Source organism: Bombus bifarius, unplaced genomic scaffold, assembly GCF_011952205.1.
Source record: "Bombus bifarius isolate JDL3187 unplaced genomic scaffold, Bbif_JDL3187 scf7180000008026, whole genome shotgun sequence".
NCBI lineage: Eukaryota > Metazoa > Arthropoda > Insecta > Hymenoptera > Apidae > Bombus > Bombus bifarius.
The window spans coordinates 77,349-99,753 of record NW_022884399.1 but is presented as its reverse complement, the minus strand read 5'-3'; the positions used below and the strand labels follow the sequence as shown (position 1 = coordinate 99,753).

Genomic DNA, 22,405 nt, shown 5'->3' with positions numbered 1-22,405 from the left:
ACAATTTTTATAACCTAATTAATGACAATAACATAACTTAGGAATTATATAATATAACTCTAACTCATGGATATGCTTTTATCATACAGATAAAAATTACTGTTTTCAATAGCCGAAATCACGATCATATAAACATGCTTCGACACTCGTATATCAAAGCTTAGGGATAACCGTCCGAAAATTGAGACGTGAAAAATTAACATGGAAGACAAGAAAGTTCTTGTCCTGCGCATGTGTAATATGCTATGAATATCTCAGACAGAGATATTCACATTCTACTCATTTCTGTCTGTCTCGCAAGAACGAGATCTTTATTGTTTTCTATGTTGACTTTTCATGGCTTAATTTTCGGACGGTTTTCTCTAGCGAGTCGAGATCTATTTATATGGCCGTGGTCGGAATATTTGTTATAAGGACCCATGATCATGTAAACAGATCTCGATACTTACTAAGGAAAACTGTCCGAAAATTAAATCGTGTCTAATCATGAAAAATCAACATGGGAAGTCAATAAAGTCCGCGTTTTTGCAAGACAGACAGAGATGAGTACAGTGTCTCTGTCTCTGTCTGAGACATTAATAGTATGTCACGCATGCACAGAATGAGAACCTTCCTATCTTACATGTTAACTTTTCACCACTAGTCACGACTCAATTTCCGGACGGTTTACCGCAGGTTTAGGTATATGAGCTTTGAGACCTGTTTGTATGATCGCGTAAAAGCCTACTTGAACCTAACTCACAATTTATATAATATACTATGCTTTAAGTAATTTATACTATTATTTATATACACTTATTAATTTATAATATCTTTAAATTATAGTTGTTTAAGTTAATAGATTAATTAATTTGAATCAAAGGTTGTTAATAATACTTAAACTAAAAAAGATATGAATCACATTTTACGAGTACGAATGTATAGTTCTGGTACTGTATCTGCAATACAAAAAAGTGCAAAATCAATCAGAAATGAATTAATTTGAATCAAAGGTTGTTAATAATACTTAAACTAAAAAAGATATGAATCACATTTTACGAGTACGAATGTATAGTTCTGGTACTGTATCTACAATACAAAAAAGTGCAAAATCAATCAGAAATGAATTTTTGGATTATTTTAAAAAAGATTTGGGGCATACTTTTATTCGATCAAGCCCTGTTATTTCATATAATGATCATACAATAGCATTTGTTAATGCTGGCATGAACCAAGTATGTTTCAAAACTAGAATTATAAAAAATAAATCTATCACAGATTACTATTACTTTTTATAATTAATTTTCATTAATTATATTGTTTCATAGTATCAAATATCTATAAAACATCTAAATTTTTTTAGTTTAAAGGAATTTTTTTAGATTATTACAATCCGCCTGCAATGAAAGTTACAAATTCACAAAAATGTATAAGAATCAGTGGAAAACATAATGATCTGAATATAGTTGGAAATGATAGCTATCATCACACATTTTTTGAAATGTTAGGAAGCTGGTCTTTTGGGAGTTACTTTAAAGTAAGTTTCTAAAAATATTTTATTATAAAACAAATATATAATATTTATTTTAAAAAGATATTTTATCACTTTTAGTTTTCAATTCATATTTGTAGGAAGAAGCTTGTCGTTATGCTTGGAATTTATTAACGAAACATTATGGTATTAATGAAGAATGTTTATATGTAACATATTTTGGTGGAGATGAAAGATTGGAATTGGAACCTGATTTAGAATGTAAAGATGTTTGGTTAAGTATAGGCATTAGGGAAGATAAAGTTCTTCCATTTGGGTTACAAGAGAATTTTTGGGAAATGGGTATTTCAGGACCATGTGGTCCTTGTACAGAAATACATATAGATCATACAAAGCAATTAAAAAATCGGTGTATGCAAATTAACAAGGGTTACACAGATCTTACTGAACTATGGAACATAGTCTTTATACAATATGAACGGTATGGAATAAAGCAATATAGAAGAATTATTATTATCAAGCTTGAAATAAATATTTTTTGTATAATATAATATCTATATTATTTTAAATACCAATTTGTTATCATTTTACATTAGATTATCAAATGGTACAATAGTACCTCTGCCAAAACATTATGTTGATACAGGCATGGGATTTGAAAGACTAGTTGCGGTATTACAAGGAAAACAATCCAATTACGATACAGATATTTTTCAACCATTTTTTAAAACTATTCAAAAATATACAAAAGCACCAGAATATAAAGGTAAATTTTATAATGACGAAAATGAACTTGATAGTGGATATAGAATTTTGGCAGATCATAGCAGAATGATTACTGTAGCTTTAGCAGACGGAGTTATACCAGAACAAAGGTAAATTATTCTAAATACAATAATTATAATTAATATATTATGTACATAATTATGTATATAATAATTGTATGTAACTATGGGTTTATCTTTTCAGTAATAAACTCAGGAAAATAATAAGAAAATCAATTGATGTTAGTGAAAAAGTATTTAAAAAACAGGGAATACTTTCTGAACTCTCATATATTGTAGTAGAAAATTTAGGTGATGTTTATCCAGAACTGCAGGAAAATTTAAAAAAGGTACTATAAAGTAAAAAATATAATAAGAAAGATAGTGTAAGATCTTATAATTTATTTGTCTATCATATAGCATTTTGTAATTTATTATGTAATACAGGGTGATTGGTAACTGGTGGTACAAGCGGAAAGGGGGTGATTCTACGCGAAAAAAGAAGTCGAAAATATAGAATAAAAATATTTCGCTTGAGGCTTTGTTTTCGAGAAAATCGACTTTGAATTTTCGCTCTTCAGCATTTTCAGCAATTTTTATAATAATAAACTTTATGATTACTTCATATTATTTCATTATGCATTCCTAATTTTCCGTTACGGCAAAAACAAACTTAAACTGCGATAATATCCATCGAGACAACGATCTACAGTGAGATCCGTTATAACGAGATGTGATAAAGTGCACACATACCGAGCGAAAATTCAAAGTCGATTTTCTCGAAAACAAAGCCTCAAACGAAAAATTTTTATTCTATATTTTCGACTTCTTTTTTCGCGTAGAATCACTCCCTTTCCGCTTGTACTACCAGTTACCAACCACCCTGTATAATTATATTTAGGTGCAAAAGATAATAGAATTTGAAGAAGAATTATATAAAAAATTAAAGCATGATTGTTGTAAACAATGGACAAATATTGTTAAAACATATCCTCAATTGAGTTCGATTACTGAACAACTGATTCCTGGACTTGGAGATGGATACAAGTACCTTCAACGTGTACTTAATAACTTGTATGTGTCTGTATATAAGTATATAGGGTGATCTACGCAAAATATAAACTGTCTTTTTATAAATTATTAAAGTTAGTATATTTTGTATTGTAGTTTGAAATTCTAGCTTGCATTATGATGGGAACTATCTCCATCATTTTTTGGAAAGAGCAGTTCATGAAGCAAAGAGTTCGTGCAGCAATCTGTATCTATAATTTGCAACCTGAATATAAGACAAACAGTACTTGGTTCACTTGTAAGTTTGATTTATTAGATTCTTTCATAGAATAAATGGTTCATTACGTTTTTTTTATAGAATACATGAGACTATTACTGATTTCCTAAGGGGCAAAATACTCTCTCATTTATTTAAATGAAATGGCACATTTTTATATTTTATAAGTTTACTTAAAAACAATATTTATCTCAAACCTTTTTCATGACAATGTTTTAATAAAAATCAAGTCTGGAACATACAGCAACACAAAAAAGTAGACTTTATTTTTGAACAAGCAATATTTTGAATATTTGCAAAAGTAAAATCTATTAGGTTATCTCAAAAGCTTCTTTCATTTTGTAAGGAAATAATAGATGTACAACATTTTTTGTTTTATATTATTTTATTGAACTATGTATGATCATAATAATAGAAATAGAACAAAATGGACAACATAATACTTATCTAATAGAACCTAATATATATTCTGAAAACATAAATTAAAGTTCTACTTTAATTTTGATATATTGATAGAGTCATCTGTTTACATTAAAAAATGTAGTAGTTTCCAAGATAATAACTTGTAACATTTTATATGAGAATTGCTAAGTTCATCCTGATTAAGAAGAATGTCAAAAGATAGAATTACAAGTAATGTCGCAAACAGATTATGTTGATGGTTATAGAGGATTGTAGAGCAAAAATAATGATAGTGGATCATTTTTTATCGATCTTCTATCATATATATGAATTTATTAACAGCATTAGTGAGGAATATGATAACTATATGCATATTGGATTGTTGGATAAATCTTAAATCTCTTCTAATATGAATTATAAATTATATTCTGACACCTTGCAATAATACAATTAAACCAAATGTACACCATCCTATTCAACAATCTCCTGCCATCTATTGGGTAATGTCATTATTTCATCCATGTAGAATTTTTGTTGTCTCTAAACAAAAACATGACCTCAGAAAAGTTTGACTTATTCAACAACCCAATAATAAGGTATTATTTAATTGTGAAAACTTAGTTTTTATATTCGCCAATTGCTATGGGTCAATACAGATCTGAAACTCTATGTAGACTAGCAAATGTATTTTATGTAGATCACCCATTATAGGCAAAAAAGTACATGTTGTTTAATTTATTATTAATTTTGCAGAGAAGGAAGTAATGTTTTATCAGGAAGTGTTGCTTTCAAGTTATATGACACATATGGTTTAAGTGTAGAAATAATTACTAAACTAGCAAATATTGAATCTCTATATTTTGATAAAGTAGCTTTCCAGAAAGAATTAGAATGTCTCAAAAATCGGTCTAGAATCGGCCTTGAAAAGAGTAGTATAACAAACATAAAGAAATCTTTAGAAATACTTGAAGAAAATTGTATACCTAAAACTGATGACAGCTTTAAATATAAATGTGTTCTTAATGGAAATAGTTATGAGTTTCCTAAAGTTGAAAGTAAAATTATGGCATTAATTATAAATGGTAAAGATTGATCATTAATCTCTCTCTTTGTCTGTGTGTACGTTTGTGTGTACTGATTTCGTATTACCTAAATTCAAATAATATAGTAAAAGAGTACATAATTTCTTTGTTTCAGATAATACAATAATAAACAAAGCAAATGAAAATACAAACAAAAATATACATTCAACTGTTAATGAGACAATTACAAATTACAATGCAGAATCAGATAAAGATAAAATTGGACTTATATTGGATAAAACATTATGTTATTCAACACAGGGTGGTCAAATATCAGACAAGGCTATCATCTGTTCAAAAAATTGGACGTTTAATGTATATGATGTGAAGAAAATTAATGGATATGTTATACATTACGGAAAATTTGTACAAACTGATTTGAGGTAAGTTTTTATTTTAATTTTTACCATAATTGTATTATAGTTGTTAATATTGTATCAGCAAGAATCTATAAAGAAAAAATTTGTTCCTATAGAAAATGGATTGAAGAACTAAACCTTAAAGATGATTGTTTGGTTTCCATTGAACCTGAATTTCGTGTAGGAGTAATGCAACATCATACTGCAACACATTTATTACATGCATCAATACAACAAATTATGCAAGCAGTTTATTTACGGAATTCTACTATTATTCCACACAGCTTAAAATGTCAATTTAATTCATTTGGAGAAAATCTTTCTTTCAAGCAATTGAAAGAAATTGAAGAACTTATAAATAATGTTATAATAGCTAATGTCCCAGTTACTACAAAAATATTAAATGCTTTGGAATTATTAGCAGAAAGTTCTGTAACATTAATACCAGGAGAAATTCATTTTTATAAGGATATTAGGCTCATAGAAATTAATTTTCATGATTTAAGATCAAAGTAAGTATTCTTAGAAAATAATAAGAAAAGCTATGTTTTGAAAAAAAATTCTTTTTTTAGATATTTTTTTATTTGATGATAACTGATACTATGTATATGTTTCATTTAGAGAAGCATGTTGTGGTACACATGTATTTAAAACAGGAGAATTAAAATATTTTTGTTTTCTCAATTATTTCTCGAAAGGAGCATCAAATTTTACTCTTGAAGCAACTGTAGGATCACTTGCAAGGTCTGCCAAATTGGCAGGTGAAAATATACATTATAAAATTTTGGATTTAGAAAACGAATTGAAAAATGGAAAAGTAACATGTAAAACATTTAAAACAATTAGTAAAAAGATTGAGAGTGAGATAAAAAATCCCAATAGAATACCAATACCATATCTCATTAAAGAAGAGTGTTTAATGAAATTAAAAGATTTAGATAAAATTTTTCACATACAAATGCAAGAAATAAAAAAGTAAGTATTATGCATAACGATATAACTGTGATTAGAATCTATCAATTAAATTTTTATAATATTAATTTCCAAATATTACCTTGAAAAACATTCATTGAAGATATAATAATATAGGATATCATATATTAATGATAATAATTAAGAACAGTCAACAATAATTAATAATAGAGAAATAATTATGTGTATTAGAGACGTAGATGTATAACGATTAGAGTTTTGGCCGACTAGCCGATTAACCAATTAATCGGCTCCCGATTATTTGCTGATTATTTTTAAACACCGCTATAAATCGCGTCAAATTTATTATTGTATAATATTACGAATCCAAAGAGAAAATTGTTTGTTGTATTTATTTTATTACGTCGTGTTTCTTCATTTTAAACAGTTTTTTGTTGTAATAAAATTAAGAAATAATAATCAATGTTCCTAGTTAATTGGTACCTACTTATTTAATTTATTTCAATAAATACTAACTATTATTTTTAATTTTTTATATAATAATTAGGTTACATGCAAATATGTACCCATAAGTAAGTATACTACATATTAAAAAATATTAACATTATGCTAATGACAGTAAAGAAAGCTCATTGTAGTTTTACTTCTATGTCCTATGATACTAAAAATTTAAGGCCGATAAATGGTTTTTTTTACCGACTAGTCGCCAACTACAAAAGTGGACGGATAGTCAGCTTAACCTATTAGTCGGCACAACCCTAATGTGTATTATATGTATGAGAGATATCAGTTTTCAAATGTCAATTAATATCAATGTTTTCAATGTGTCATTATCACCATCAATATAAATTTTGGAAATTTGATTTTTGATATTACATTAGAGATTACTGTAGTTTTAATTCTTTTACATTTAAATTAATAATAATATTTTGAAGTACTCCATTCCAATTTTGTTAATACTATTTCCAATATATTAATTATAGGTATTCAAGAAAACAAAAAGGGATGGATTGAGATGTTTGGGGTTTAAGGATATTTTATAGAATTTTCTATATTATGTACATTGTACAAACTTTTGCATTTCTAAATTTTCTATAAATGCATAAATATCTAGTAATTGACTTGCCATGTGTAAATGAAATATATATTAAATTAATGTTTGCATTTCTTAATATGTATATTAGATTAAATTATATTATATATAAATATATAGATAAAATTTTTGTATCATTATATGCAATAATATTGTACTTTTATTCAGTCAAGTTTTATAATACAACAAGCATATTTAGGTGCTTTATTTTTCATAAATTGTCCTATATTTTATTTCATTATAATTATTATTCTGCAAAATTTTATATTTTTATGTTTTATATAGACTATTACTTCTGTATCTCTATTAATTACAAAGAATTAGAGATTTAGTAAGTAATAAACATGTTTTAACTTTTACATAAAAATTTTGTAAGAAATAAAATTTTATTTATATATATATTAGTTTAATAATAACTGTATATTTATCTAAATGATGTATTATTGTTTTACATGGTTGTTATAAAAAAGTCTTAATGCATTCCACTGTTCGGTACGTAATAATATGTGAGATCTTTTTTGTTGCATATATGCTACTGCTTCCTCTGGAGTCCACTGATTTTTCTAACAAGGATTATTTTTATAATGTTCAATTTAATTCAATTTGAAAGATATATGAAATTCTATAAAAAAATCCATATGTTTATAATTATCTTACCTTCATTAAGTAGCATCCAACTAATGTTGCACTACGTGTTCTTCCTGCTTTACAATGAACATAAACAGTTTTAGGATAAGTTTTATCAACATTAGTAGAATTATTTAATTCAGTCGGAACATCACGAAATTTGTTAATAAAATTTACTCCAAGTCGTAATTTTTCTTGTGAAGGTGATTGAAAAATATCTGTTACAGGTAGTTGTAAAAATTCCACATTATTATTTTTCCATTCCTAAAAAATATGTGCAATCAAATGTTTCAATGTTGTCAGTGTTGTTTAATATATTAACTTAAAAATTTTTATTTAAATATATATAGTAATAATTCTTATATATGTATCTTTATATTTATATATATATGTGTGTATACATATATGTATATATATATACCTCTTTAGTATTGGAAAACAACTGTAATTCATAATCTTCATTCATTGAAACAACACCTCGGACATTTTCTTCATTTATTAACTAAAATTTTAAAGATCTTATTTTTTCGCAATTAAATTATATTTTTATTGCAATTTTATAAATTCAAATTATATAGCATGTATAATGTAATATACCTGTTTGATCATACTTCGAAATGGTAGAGCACCTAATATAACAGTGTCATCAATTCTATCGTACCAATTTCTTGACGAAATTTTTTCCATTAATACATTATAGAGAAGCGTTGGATAAAATGTCAACCTCGCAAACATTGCCACTATAATTTAAATTAGTTAGTAAGGCAGTCACTACATATATATAAATCAAACATTAACTTTCGTGTTAAATACAATAAACGTATATAGTATAATTTTATTTTAAGTATTTCTTAAACAATCTTATTAAATCTTATCAAAGACTTTACAACCAGTCGTGATATTGTAAGTAGTTCACAAGGTGAAAGTAACAGAATTTATAATATGAGAAGGGAGTGAATGTTAACATAACGGTTTACGCTAGTTACGTAGTAAGATTCATACATTTTTTTTTAAAGCAATCACTTTTAATAAGCAACAACATATAGTACAACATATAGTATAAATAATCATTGTACGAAACCTTAAATTATTTAGATGAATAGACTAAATAATTTTTGTTTAAAACAAATTAAAGTAATCGAACTTTGTATAATAAAAAATAATCTATTTCGAAATGATTTCATAATTTTGAAAATTAATAAAGATATAAATTTATAATTAAATAAATAAATACGTATATCTACTTATAACTTCGAAATGTTGCTACTGAATCTAAAACATTCAATCTCATAATATTGAATTAATAAAAATACTTAGAATTTTTCGATATCAAATGACTTACTTTCATAATATACATATTTATTTAATTATGATTATCATTGTTATAATTATCCCACAATTACATGTACATAACTATACTTTTTTTTTCAAAATCCTATTGATTTTATAGAAGACTGATTAAAATATTATTAATGCACAGATTCTGTTTATATATGACATAATGTATATGATATAGCTTTTTTAATATTTCCTTCAATAGTAATCAAGATTATATTGTATTTGCCATTATTCTTTAATATTGTTATATCGTTTTTTATTTATTAAAGAAACATTTAAATAATGCAATTATTTTATTTATTATAGTTCTTGATATTAATTTATCGTAAATAATATTACTTTGTTCTAATAGCCTTTTATCACTTTTTACTTTTTTAATTAATATAATTATTAATAAGATTAAATTTTTTCTATATATATTTAACTGCTAATCAAATACATGCATATGTATATATGTATGTAGATACATTAGCTATGATATATAATGTCCCATATTTGAATAAAGAGGAATAATTATATGATAATAATAGCAATGCTGATCATTATTATATATATAGAATTATGGAAATTTATTTTTAAATATCAAAATTATTAAGATTTATTGTACACAAGCAGAAATCTTATGATATACTGTTTTGATATATATATATAGTTGAAAATATTTTTAAATTTCTAACAAAATACGTAATATGTTTGTAATTATATATTTTATATTTAAATTTCATTTTGACAGTAATAAATCTTCATCTAAACAATAATAGCCTAATTCTCCTTTTCTGAATAAAGAAAGAAAATGTTCTGCTGCAAACCTTAAGTCTGGCTTTATAATTATTTTACCATCATAATTCTTTATTCTTAAAGTCTTTTTTAATTTTGCTGTAATATATGTAAGAATGTATGATATATTATCATGTGGTTCTCTTAGTTCTAATTTTTCAACATATTCAAATCGTTTCTGTTTATTTAGCCAAAATAATAAAAAGTCTGCCAATATTTCTGGACCTATTAAATGATCTTGCATACAACCAACTAATGCTAATTTTAAGCCTGTATGCATATTATCTACTTTGGGAGTTAAAATTCCTGGTGTATCTAAAACATAGATATCTGGTTTTTCTGATACTTTCACTCGTGTTGATACAGATCGTGTAATGCCAGCAATACCGCCAACTGGCACAGCACTACTTTTACGAAGAATATTATTTCTTAAACGATTGATAAGTGATGATTTCCCTACATTAGGAACGCCAATGATCATTATTTGAAATGAAGACTCTTGTGCTCTGTTATGGCGATTTGATTCCTTAATTAATTTTTGTGCTAAAGGTAATAATTCTTTAGCACCTTCACATTTTACATTTCTAAAACTAGTAAATAATATGTTAGATAATCCCTTTTGATTTAAATTTTCCACTATAGAGTTCTTAAATTTCATATCAGCTAAATCCATTTTGTTTAATACAAAAATATGAGGTTTTAATCCAGTCAATGTGTTGCTGTAATCTGCATAATGTCCAGAAACTGGAATTCTTGCATCATGAACTTCAATGATACAATCTACGTTTTTTAACTGTTTTTGCATGTTTTTTAAGCCTTTACCCATATGTCCAGGGAACCATCTTAATATATCTTTTGTTGGTATGTTGAAAATATCACGAAATTTGGGTGTTATATTACCTGGACTCATCATTTTGAAACTTCTTAACCTATACAATTCTTCCTAAGAAATTTCCTGAAACAATAGTTGTGTTGTATAATATTTTAAATATACATATTTATTAATTAGTAAGTACATAATGTCGAAATTTAATTATACAGTAATGTGTACGCATTAAATTAAAAATATTTATATAAAAAAATTATGGTAACCTTATGCTGAATTCTGTTCATTTTATGTACATATAATACTCTATATTGCAGATAATATGTATTTAAAATAGTGATTATATAAGCAGTTCAAAATGTTCAAGTATGTAAAAAGTTGGATATAAGAAAATCTGATTATATTCTGTAATTCACTTAAAAATGAATATTGTACTTACATAATACTGTATATACAATGAACATATGTAAATATTTCAAAGGAGTTTAATTATTTAACATTCTATTAAACGAATGTTTAAATTTGTTTTATTTTGCAATATATTTGTATAATATAATATACTGTACATTTGTATATCAAATAAATATATTATATTATAATTAAATATATTACATATATGTAACTATAAGAGAAAATTTTCTCTGCGATTACATTTAAGTTTATATATATACACATATATTACTATATATAAGTTAATTGAATTGATTATATTTAGATCCGAAAGGTTACAAAAACAATATTTTAGAAATGTTTCCTTTACCGTAATATATGTTATCAATTTTCAATGTAAAGAACATTGTATTCTATTATAAAATATTATTATTATTAGTACTGTAAAATATCAGGTTGTTTTAGGCGATATAAACTTTGTAATGATTCAATTTAATGTCATTATATATATTATATGTATGTAAACTTTATTTGACAAAAGTCGGATAATAGGTTTAAATTTCATAAAAAGGTCTATAGTCCCTCCATTAGTGACACTTGAGTTTCACTAGTCGACAATCAATAGTTGCAGTCGTAATAATCACGTTTTATTTACGTTTATTGTCTCATCTCGTTGGGCAGGCTATAGATATATTTTGTAAATATAAATATAATCAGATATAATATAGATATACTTTGTAAAAGTACTAGAAAAAGCACTAGGTTATTCATAAAGTTGGTAGCATCAAGAGCCATTTAGAATTTATGACTATGATTTTAATTTACTTTATTCAGCGTATTGTACATAGAAATATTTAAAAATAAATAATTTAAAAATGAGAAAGAAATTGTTTATTTTTCTTATATAGATGATACTGTTTAATTATTATTCATATATATTTATACAAGTGCTTATTTGTCATCGCATAAACTACCTAAGAATTATCATCCAATTGAAATGAATTTACGATTGATACATATATTGGAAGAATGCATGTAAAACCTTTATTAGCTTAAAATTAATGAATCTTACAAACAAATTTCGCTGACATTTATTTAATTAATTTTATATCCAGTATTCTAAAATACAATTTCGTTAAACGCTTTAATTTATAACTAAATAGTCAAATGTGAAACTTATAACTATAAATCGAAATTTAACTTATTGTTGATAACTCAGATTTATAAGTTGCTATTAATAGTTAATTTACACAGATCAATATGCCGAGAGTAACTATCTATTGTTGTACCACACTTTGGACTACCTTTATGATGATACGAACTTGACATAAAAACTTGCCATAAAGGTTTGTTCACGATTGCGCACAGGGTAGGTTCGCGGTCATGCAAGAATCCACATGAGCCTGTTGCCAGTTATTGATCCTGACACGATTAAACAACACTGCATTGCTGTTAACTACGAAAACAATTCTGGTCACGCAGCATTTGTAAAAACGCGCCGACAAACGGTTACGGTAACGTGTGCGTCTATATTTACACAAAGTACTACGATCTCGAAATGTGCTGAAGTGCCTCTCCGACGTTATCGTTATTCTGTCAAAATGTAGAAGAGGTCCCGTAAGACTCGAAATATCGATGAGTGTTACTTTCCATTCATCCGCAAAGATGTCATCGTTAGTTTTTCACGGAAAAAGGAACTTTTAAATAGAACATATTGAAAATTTTTGTCATAAGAAATTTCGAATTTTCTTGTTAATTCCATTTTCTCAAAATTACGTATTTTGACTTGGAACTTTAGGAAGACTTGAATTTGTGTTGCTGCTGCACATGTGATCCTTTAGGTGTTATCTTCGGTTCGTAATGAAGAAGTTTACAATTAAAGGCGTGCTCGACGGGTTCCGATCATCGGTACCGCAACCCGTCAAACCTGATCAGGAAATCGTCGAAAATTTACGGCCAGAACATTTTCAAGTAAAGAAGGTCAGTAGCGATATACTATAACTATTAACTTATAAGTTACACATCTATTTCAAATTACATGTACTAGCGTTAAAATAGATTAAAATATGCTATGTTATTTTGAATATATAGTATTATCTTTTTCTAAAAGCTGTTTTCGGTTTATAAGTGGAATGACCCAATTTAGAAGCATTTATTGCATACTACGTTTTTTATCGTTTGACTTTTTATTTGACAACTATAGCCATTTTTCTAACTATGAAATTAATATGTCAGTATAATATCACTAATGTTATCATAGTGGATATATGTTGTACAATATATACTATGATATCACCACTATTAGTAATATAAATGTAGAATCAAAATATCGTAAAAATAATCTTGAATTAAAAACGACCATACATATTATATTGTGTTCCTGAAGTTACTAATATTATTATTATCTTTATTGTAATATATTACTTTTAAGCAAATATACAGTTACAAATTTAAATAGATGCAAAATAGCTGAATGTATTTGTTGCTAAGTTCTGTTTATTACCATATTCTTTAATGCGTGTAATTTCGATGAATAGCATTGAATACAGGTTATAAAGGAATAAAGTCTAGTGTATACGTATGTATGGACATATATAAGTATATATATATATGAAATACTAATAAGTACAAAAGTATTTCTGGTTTAGAAATAACGTGAATTTTTTTGTAAATTATGATATAATATGAATTATGATAAGGTTCTATCAATTAGAACTTTATAATAAAGAAATGAGGAAAGGAAAATAATGTAGACGTGTATAAGATACATTCTTTGCACTATCTTAAAGTACTAAAACTTTTTCAAAATAAAAAATTTCGATTCGTTTATAATTACGATTATCAGTTAGTAGGAGTTAAGAAATTGATTATTATGAATTTTCAATACAAATCGAATTACAAATAATTCAAAAGAACAATGTGATCTTTAATCTTTTCGGAATATTTATAATTGCATATTTATTCAACAGATACATTTGGGATTTTAATCGATTATAATACCTTAACGTTCTAAGTAAGAAAGGATTACACCATGCAAAAGAAGTGACGATATGCACTTGCACGATACATATCTAGCGATAGTTTATCCTAAGTACATGTAATACATTATCAGAGTAACATTGGTGGGTTGCATATCAACGTGACGTAGTTAAATATGAATATTGATTTCAAAATTGTTAATAGTGCGAATAAATATAACTTTTTAAAGAAAAGTGGAAGGTGACTTAAGAGAAATTGCCAAACGGATATAATGATGCTTTTTGACTTTATTATACTAGTATTATATTATAGCATTTATATCATCTGGCATCTTAATCTGGAGAGAGAGGGGGGGAGAGAGAGAGAGAGAGAGAGAGAGAGAGAGAGAGAGAGAGAGATTGAATATTATAGATTTGCAATAATTTTATTCAGTAGCATTGATGCTTATGTCTTCAAGATCTCTTGAAGATCATTTGTTAGTATTGTCATCGTATTAAATAATAAAAATAATAAATAAGATGTGCTTCTTTGAGCATGAAATTCAAGTTATTAAGATATAGATAAATATAATTATTCAGTAAAAAAAGTTGTGTTGTCCAGTACTCGTGGAAAGTGAAATTAATTATCATCGTATAAACCATTTATCACGTATTATAGTTTCCATAGGATTATTATTAAAAGGATGGAATTTTTAACATTTTTTTGTTTACAATAAATTCATATATAAAAAGTAATCAATCGTGAAACATTGGATTAATGTATTCAAGTTTGTTTTTATACGAGACGACAGAAACGCCCAACTGATTATGTAGATAGAGACAGAATTACGCTTACATATACTATATAAATTTCCTTATACGATATGATTAATCTTGCTACGGTCTTCGAATTATATATTCTAATTTTGCTTTCATTTCAACAAACAAAGATATGTACTCTTATAATGATTTAAGAAAGACAGGAGCATAAAATTAGAATTAAAAATTGCGCGCGTTAATAACGATTTTCTCATACCCTTTTCAAGAACATTTTAACCAATAGAGAAATACCCAAAGAATATAGATAGGTTAAGAATAAATGTACAATTGTTATTTTCAGACTTACATTTTCATAGTTCCTAGTTGATTCCTTTTATGATGAAAAGAACAATCTAATATATTTTATTGTATTAATGTTTAAAAAAATGTCATTTTCATGTATGGAAAAGAATTCTAAAAGATAGAAAACATATCTAAGTAAATATGTGAATTATCGTCTGCTGTAAAGTATGGAAGAATATTTAAAACGTTGGCATGCTTAGTGATTAATATATTCCTTTTCAGTGTAAGAAAGAATTACGTTTTTCGCAAATTTCTACAGCTTTTTTGTTATTGTTTCTTGTATTGAATAAAATTCTTCAAAGTGGGAAGCATGGCCAAACCATAAATGCTTCCTGTCGTCGTGGTGCTTTATGGCTTTCGTTCAGCAAAGGAAATCAATATACGGTTTGTCGTTAAATCAAAATAAATGCGATCTGCTTGTGTTTTGCTACATATTTCATTCTTTTCTGGTATTTTCATCGGTGCCTGAGTTTTAATACGAATCCGCAAATCGTTTTCTTTATTTCATGCTTCAAGAAGTAAAGTGATGTTTAAACTAGCGCAACAAATGTTGCAAAATGCACATACACGTATAAAGGAGGTTACTTTTAATGGAAGCATGTGCAGGTCGAGATTCAATGCGCTGCGTCGATAACAGTATCGAAACGAATTCCTTTACGTCATGCATATCGGTTTATCTGCCTTTAAAAACAATCGTGTCACCTACATAAACTGTTCATTGGTAAGATGAAAATTCAGTAGGAGGCGTTGAACATAATAGAATATTATACATATAATCATGTATCGATACAATACGATATAACATCAATATATGTAATATAATGGGATTTTGAATGAGGGATCAGGAATGTCTTTTACGCAACAATAAAATAATGTCTAATAAAATAAAGTGATGATACAAAATGGAAAAATACAAGAATACTTGTTGCGTGATGCCATCTTCTCTCTTTTTTACCAATTCCCTCTGTACATAATTCTTCAATCTTTCCTTAGTTCTTTCTTTTCGTTTATTGTATTTAATTTCAATTCCTTCAGTTCTTCGTGAAGCTGTCGTAGCTTCATTATGTCGATCTCTTCGATTTTTGTTTCCTTCTTCGATTTTACCATGTTCTTGATTTTGATTAACGTTCCCTCGATATCATCTCCCGTTACAATCATTTCAGTAAGCCTCTTTGAATCTTCCCTTACTTGTATTTCTTCGCTTATTCTCAATATTTCTTACTTCAATGTTTCAAATTGTTCAACACTACAAGTTACCAGTCTCTTAATCATATTTTATTGTCACTACGTAAGATGGACAATCGAAATACTTTCACATTTCATTCCCTAATCCTAATATCTCTTTTATCTCGGTCAAATCTGTAAATTAATATTTTGCAACAATACATTACATATATATCTACCTACGTATCGGTCGTATATGTAATTATATATGTTTAAAAATACAATTATAAGTCATATGGTTCGTTGTTTAGTTATTGAATCTGCGGTGATATGATAAATAGAGATTATTGAATAAATCCATTGATTTTCAACAGTTAAGTAGGTTTCTTTTGTCACAAAAGTATATAAAATATTCAATACACTATTCTGTAAGCTTAATTGCTTGGTTCTTAAACTTTCCAATATTGCCCACGAAAGTGCGTATGTATTTTTAAAAGCTTGGTTTGAAAGCAAGAAAATGAATTTAGAAGTTCATACATATATTAATTCTACATATGTACCATATGTTACATGTCGGAATTGCTGTTACTAATTGAAAGTGTAATGTTAAGATATTTTTTTATTAAAATAAAGATTTACATTTAAAAGCCGTATGACTTCTGTAAACAAATATAGAATTATGAGTTGATGAGAAAATATATTTCAGAAATTTTAACGACACGTTCTAATGATTTTAACATAGTTTCAGAAGAAGGTCTTTTTTTAAAACGTCCTTTAAATTGTTTCAAATAGTTACATACATATATGATCATTATGATTCTCATATATGTCGGTGAATAGACTGTATTTTTTAAATTGTATAATAAGCTTCTATAACATTTGTGGTATGATATAGATAGTAGATCTATCGTAACTTTATTCTCACAGTGCACATAATAATGCCTTACATTACGATGTTAATTTAGTAAAATATTATTTTATTAATACAATTAATGAGAAAAATAGAATATTATGTTATTAAATTAACATCCTTATATTTCACGGTAGATAAAAATTTACATTTTAGATAATTATAGATAATGAGATATTTCAAAATTATATTAGGCAATTGGTTTTTTTACGAAAATTTGAATATAGAGAAATTTTTAAATTTGCTACAATGTCAGATCTTATTCATGAATAAACAAAGTAGAAATTTGGGGATGGAACGTTTATTTATCTTGTGTCCTCGAGTTATTATATTTTTATAGGTACAATAGTAATGTTTAATAATAAATCAAGATTCCACTGCTAAATCTACTAAATTGTATACAATGCTACATAATTATTTGAATTTTTACAAGATTGAAAGACTTTAGACATGGGGAGGCTATGTGTTAGATTAACGGAATTATAATTATATCAAAATTTATTATTTGATTCAATTATTAGATTTAAAAGAAATTACTTTTTCTATGATTTATTAAAAATTACTTAATTTAATAGTGGTATTATAACATGACGACTAAAAGCTTTTATTTAGGTCTACACTAATTATTTTAAATGTGCACTTCCTTGTAGATAAGCAACTCCATGTTACTGCAGTACAAAATTGGTAACAATTTCAAAACAAAGTCAAGTAGGATATAAGTGTACATGAATCTTAGGTTTTTTAATAGTTTTGATGTTGCACTTTACTGCTAAAAGTGGTTCATACGTTATGTTGACCAGTCTTACACATTAAATATATCTTTGGTATATCTTTGGTCTTCGCCTTTGTTTCTCTTATGAGAATCGTGTCTTTACTATACTCTTTTAGCTGTCTTAGATATAAACTGCACTGTTGATGAATATTATTAGATTTGAAGGTGTTTAAAAATATAACTATTGTTTTATTTATGTGATTTCACATGATATCTATTATTCAAAATGAATGCTTTGTTATTTACGCCTGTATTAACAATGTATAAACAACGTTATTTCTGAAATATTTATGATATATAGTTCATATTTATGCGCAGTATCTATTATGAAATTTTGTAAAAGATTTTTTATCACTTACTTCGCTATTTACTGACTATACTTTTGAACTGATAATATTTTTTCTGAACCGAGTTACAATGAGTGAAAAAAGTAAAAGCAATTTTGTATTTCAATTACATAACAATTGCACAGAATAGCGAGCAGTCACGTAGTGATAGTCTAAATATTCGCGGGCAGTCTTGCGGGCACTGTGACATCTAAATAGATGAGTAAGCAATAGCCGTCAAGAAATGCCAATTACGTGATACAGCTTGTTTCTCTGCATTGTACGATATGATAGAATCATCTTATATGGATTAATCTAGTTAGAGAAGCTTTTAGATGAGAAATTTCATTGCATTCATCGGTTAATATCTTTGCAATCAAGTTTGGATAATAATAATACTTCTATAAAAAGATTAATTTGCTCTTGTTAATTAAACAAAATATTTTAAGTGATTTATAATTAAACATAAAATATAAGCGTAATCGTTACACGAGTCGTGCCATAGATAACAAGTCTGAAGGAAATGTGCATATAATAGTTTATTAAAAGAAATTTCATATATTGATATATTATTTCGTATTTCATATATAATATTGAATATGAATAAATAACTTATAATCGATTCATTGTCAAAAGTATGAAGAAATTCATCTTTCGGTCTAATTCAGACCTTCTGATTTTATTAAGGGCTGCAATATTTATGTCGTTACTTGCTTTCTTTATTATAATTTTTTCCTATACTGTGCTATAACGGGATCTGCAGTTAATAATATCGTATGAATTTAGTCCATTATTGTATTTTTCTAAGATTTTCTGGTGAAGCTTTTCTGAAATTCTCTTCAATTTTTCGACCAACCAACTTAGAATTCCTAAACCACACAATCGTAATTTATCAAACGTACGATATTTAACATAAAAGTAAACTGTTTTTTTTACTTATATAATTATACAGAATAAATTTTACTTTTTACGATTGCACATTTTTTTTTTAGTTTGAAAACAAAGAAAAACCAAAAATTAATTTCAGAGATATTGCGACCGCAGAACGCGATAGGACTAATTATAGTCACTTATAATTAGTAGAATTAATGAGCATTATAAGATTATAAGAGTTTTAGAATATCCCTGAAATGGCTGCGGATGCCGTTTAACAAAAAGCGAAATATTTAGAGTAGCGACACCTCTTGGAAGCCATATTTTGTTAAATTTGATTGGCAATGAATGACTCGATACATTCCTCTGCGGAAAAACACCAACCATCGTCAAACGTATTCTTTGTCCATGAAATGTCCATGACAAATTGAAGTATTTCGGTGCAATTCACAAGTATTACTTATAGGTATGTATGTATTACATATTATAAAATACATTTCTTATAAAATAGAGAAGTATTTCTTTGCTATATCTTAAAATACATACCTTATGACAAAATATGTGACATGAAACACAAAAGCATGTTCCAAATAGACTTTGAAATACAGTCCCTATGGAATACGAATTACAGCTACGTTACTGCATAACGTATTTACGCGGAAAATATTTAACCTTGGACAGGTACATAACATGATTGGTAGGCTTTATAAAATTAATTTCTACCTGTTTTTCATCGTTCCGTAGAATACTACAGCAAAATTTGAACTATTTAAATTGAGTTGAGTATATACATGCAACACAATCGGGAAATCTATCTCGATTTCTAATAAACCATGGAAATTCTATGCAGATTAGGTTTTTATTCATTGGTGCTATTCTAGGAAGAGGAAGGTGGAACAGAAAAATTGGAAAAATAATTCATGGCCATTTATGAATAAAATTTATCTTAATTTATATGTATATCATGACTATTGTAATTCATGTTGATATAAGAATATCGTGTCGTTAAGAAATGCATATTGTACTGTGTCCCTTACTGAGAAATTATCTCGTACAAGTCTTCACAGTAATGTATAAATTATTACAAAAATGCAACTTTATGCGATGGTGAAATGCAAAATTATGGTGTGTTTCAAAGTAACATAAGACCTTAGAAACCAGAATTTTTAATTAATTTCTATGCATTTCTGTATGAATGCCCTACAAAAGTATCAAAATATCGAAAATTGAACAGTTTATGAAATACTTACAGCTTGCTATTTAAATATGTAATTTAAATGTCTTATAATTTAACCAAAGAAAATTTATAATTTATGTCTTATAATTTAATCAGTATTATTCTATCAGTAAATAAAGACACTTATAAGATATATTTTCTTAGTAGTATATTGCTTTTTTTAACTTCTCAATTACGTGACTCACTTTGCTTAGCATATCAAAGTGCTTAAAAAGTAATATTACATTTAAAAGCAGATCAATAAAAGTATGATGAATGTGTAACATATTATGTGTAACACGTTTCGTGTTTGAAGTTCTGTTATTTTTATATAGAATTATCACACTTCATTGTTATGTATCAAATATCTGCCGGAAATTTTAATGAGTGCAGTATATATACTTTTGTCGATAAAAATATCAACAAGTTTCTTACACAAGAATACATATAGATCTTTAAATCAATGGTTCATTCATTAGAAGTACTTTTATGATCCAGGAGTATATAAAATGTAAGGCACACAATTTGCTGCACGAATTGAATGTCTACCTGCTTTATAACTCTCAAATGTTCAATTAATGACCTCTGATTACAGAAAATGTTCTTAGTAAGATCGTTAATATAATATAAATAATATAAGATAATAACAAAAAACAATCGACAGATGAAACTATTGTATTAGTTTAATACGATAATCTGCTTTCTTGTTCTTCTTTAAAATGGTAGTATATGATATTACATTATGTAAATAATTGTTGCGAGATTTAGTTTGTCTCAACATAATAGGGACTATGGAAAAATTATTTAGGCCTTAAGGCAGGTGACTGGATAGTTTATATTATTTGTAGTATATCTGTGAGATATTGTGCGTTCAATTCCTGTTATGGTCCTCAATTTTCCTACATCCCTTCAAATATGATAGAAATACATAAAAAATGAGCACAGTTTTCAGAATAATAAATCCTATTACATCTAAATTTAAGTTACCTATATCAAATATGAATTATCGTGCCATATTGTATACATATAAAATGATAACCAATTTCAAATCTTGTATTATGGATTTTACTAAATTTAATAATTAATCATCTAATAATTAAATATGTAACTGAACTGATCGTTAACGATACGTTACTATTGCTGTAATAGTATGTAGTAAGTTTGTTTTTCGAAGCAATGCTGCGTTCATATGTTAGCTAGTTCAATATTAATTCAATATTACATATATTGATATATTATACCAATAAAATTTTATTTTTATTTCTTCTTAACTTTTGAACTTTCTATTATTTTGCAGGTGCGATTTTCAAGGAAACATAGTTTCGAAACTTATCTTTTTTCTTTTGGGTTGATAACGCCTTGATAATTCTATAGAATGCCAATTTATATGGGTACATTGGATGCTAAGGTTCGATGTCTATGTGCTCGCAAGATTGTAACACGCGAACTGTCGGAAATTGACCAGAGACCACCTCCGGAAAGTTAAAATCGGATATAAAGGATGGCGGGTGTTCATAAGTTTCGTATTGCTGTATTTTAACCTACTTCTCCATTCCGTTGAAATGGAACGAGGGCAGTTTTCATGACCAGTGGAAAGGCAGTAGTGCTGCATCAGAATCGATTTTAACGTATATCTGTCTTTTAGGGCGTCAGATTAATCCTAACTCTACTTTGTCCCAAATTTGTTTCTTATCCGTATAACGGATAGTTCTTTT

The 22,405-nt window shown here is 26.8% G+C and overlaps 4 protein-coding genes across 14 annotated transcripts in view; 2 read left to right on the top strand and 2 right to left on the bottom strand.

Moving 5' to 3' along the window:
• The first annotated feature begins 687 nt into the window (after positions 1-687).
• On the top strand, positions 688-7,789 carry LOC117207240 (alanine--tRNA ligase, mitochondrial). Of its 3 annotated transcripts, none has more exons than XM_033447235.1 (12): positions 688-862; positions 993-1,214; positions 1,343-1,516; positions 1,612-1,952; positions 2,068-2,346; positions 2,441-2,585; positions 3,137-3,309; positions 4,679-5,007; positions 5,123-5,390; positions 5,483-5,878; positions 5,988-6,341; positions 7,283-7,789. In XM_033447235.1, the coding sequence occupies exons 2-12, from the start codon at positions 1,023-1,025 to the stop codon at positions 7,311-7,313; spliced, it is 2,682 nt and encodes an 893-aa protein (XP_033303126.1). In that variant the 5' UTR covers positions 688-862; positions 993-1,022; the 3' UTR covers positions 7,314-7,789. The 3 variants fall into 3 exon arrangements, with proteins under 3 accessions (XP_033303126.1, XP_033303127.1, XP_033303129.1); XM_033447236.1 differs by having other exon boundaries at positions 688-960; positions 1,091-1,214; XM_033447238.1 differs by lacking the exon at positions 688-862 and having other exon boundaries at positions 1,077-1,214; positions 1,362-1,516.
• On the bottom strand, positions 7,790-11,089 carry LOC117207244 (phosphatidylglycerophosphatase and protein-tyrosine phosphatase 1). The gene is made up of 5 exons (XM_033447240.1): positions 11,035-11,089; positions 8,617-8,759; positions 8,441-8,521; positions 8,050-8,283; positions 7,790-7,955 (listed from the first exon to the last, which is right to left on the bottom strand). The coding sequence occupies exons 1-5, from the start codon at positions 11,045-11,047 to the stop codon at positions 7,833-7,835; spliced, it is 594 nt and encodes a 197-aa protein (XP_033303131.1). The 5' UTR covers positions 11,048-11,089; the 3' UTR covers positions 7,790-7,832.
• Positions 10,048-11,083, bottom strand: LOC117207243 (mitochondrial GTPase 1). Its single transcript, XM_033447239.1, has one exon. It carries the CDS (start codon positions 11,045-11,047, stop codon positions 10,079-10,081), a length of 969 nt encoding a protein of 322 aa, XP_033303130.1. The 5' UTR covers positions 11,048-11,083; the 3' UTR covers positions 10,048-10,078.
• Positions 11,090-12,716: 1,627 nt separating the features above from the next.
• Positions 12,717-22,405, top strand: part of LOC117207336 (syntaxin-binding protein 5) — a 72,665-nt gene continuing 62,976 nt past the window's right edge. For 4 of the 9 annotated variants that reach the window (XM_033447436.1, XM_033447433.1, XM_033447434.1 and 1 more), the window contains exon 1: positions 12,717-13,330. In XM_033447436.1, the coding sequence (XP_033303327.1) occupies positions 13,211-13,330 (120 nt within the window). In that variant the 5' untranslated portion in view covers positions 12,717-13,210. The remainder of the gene's footprint in view (positions 13,331-22,405) is intronic. The other 5 variants (XM_033447441.1, XM_033447440.1, XM_033447439.1 and 2 more) reach the window with 2 other exon arrangements.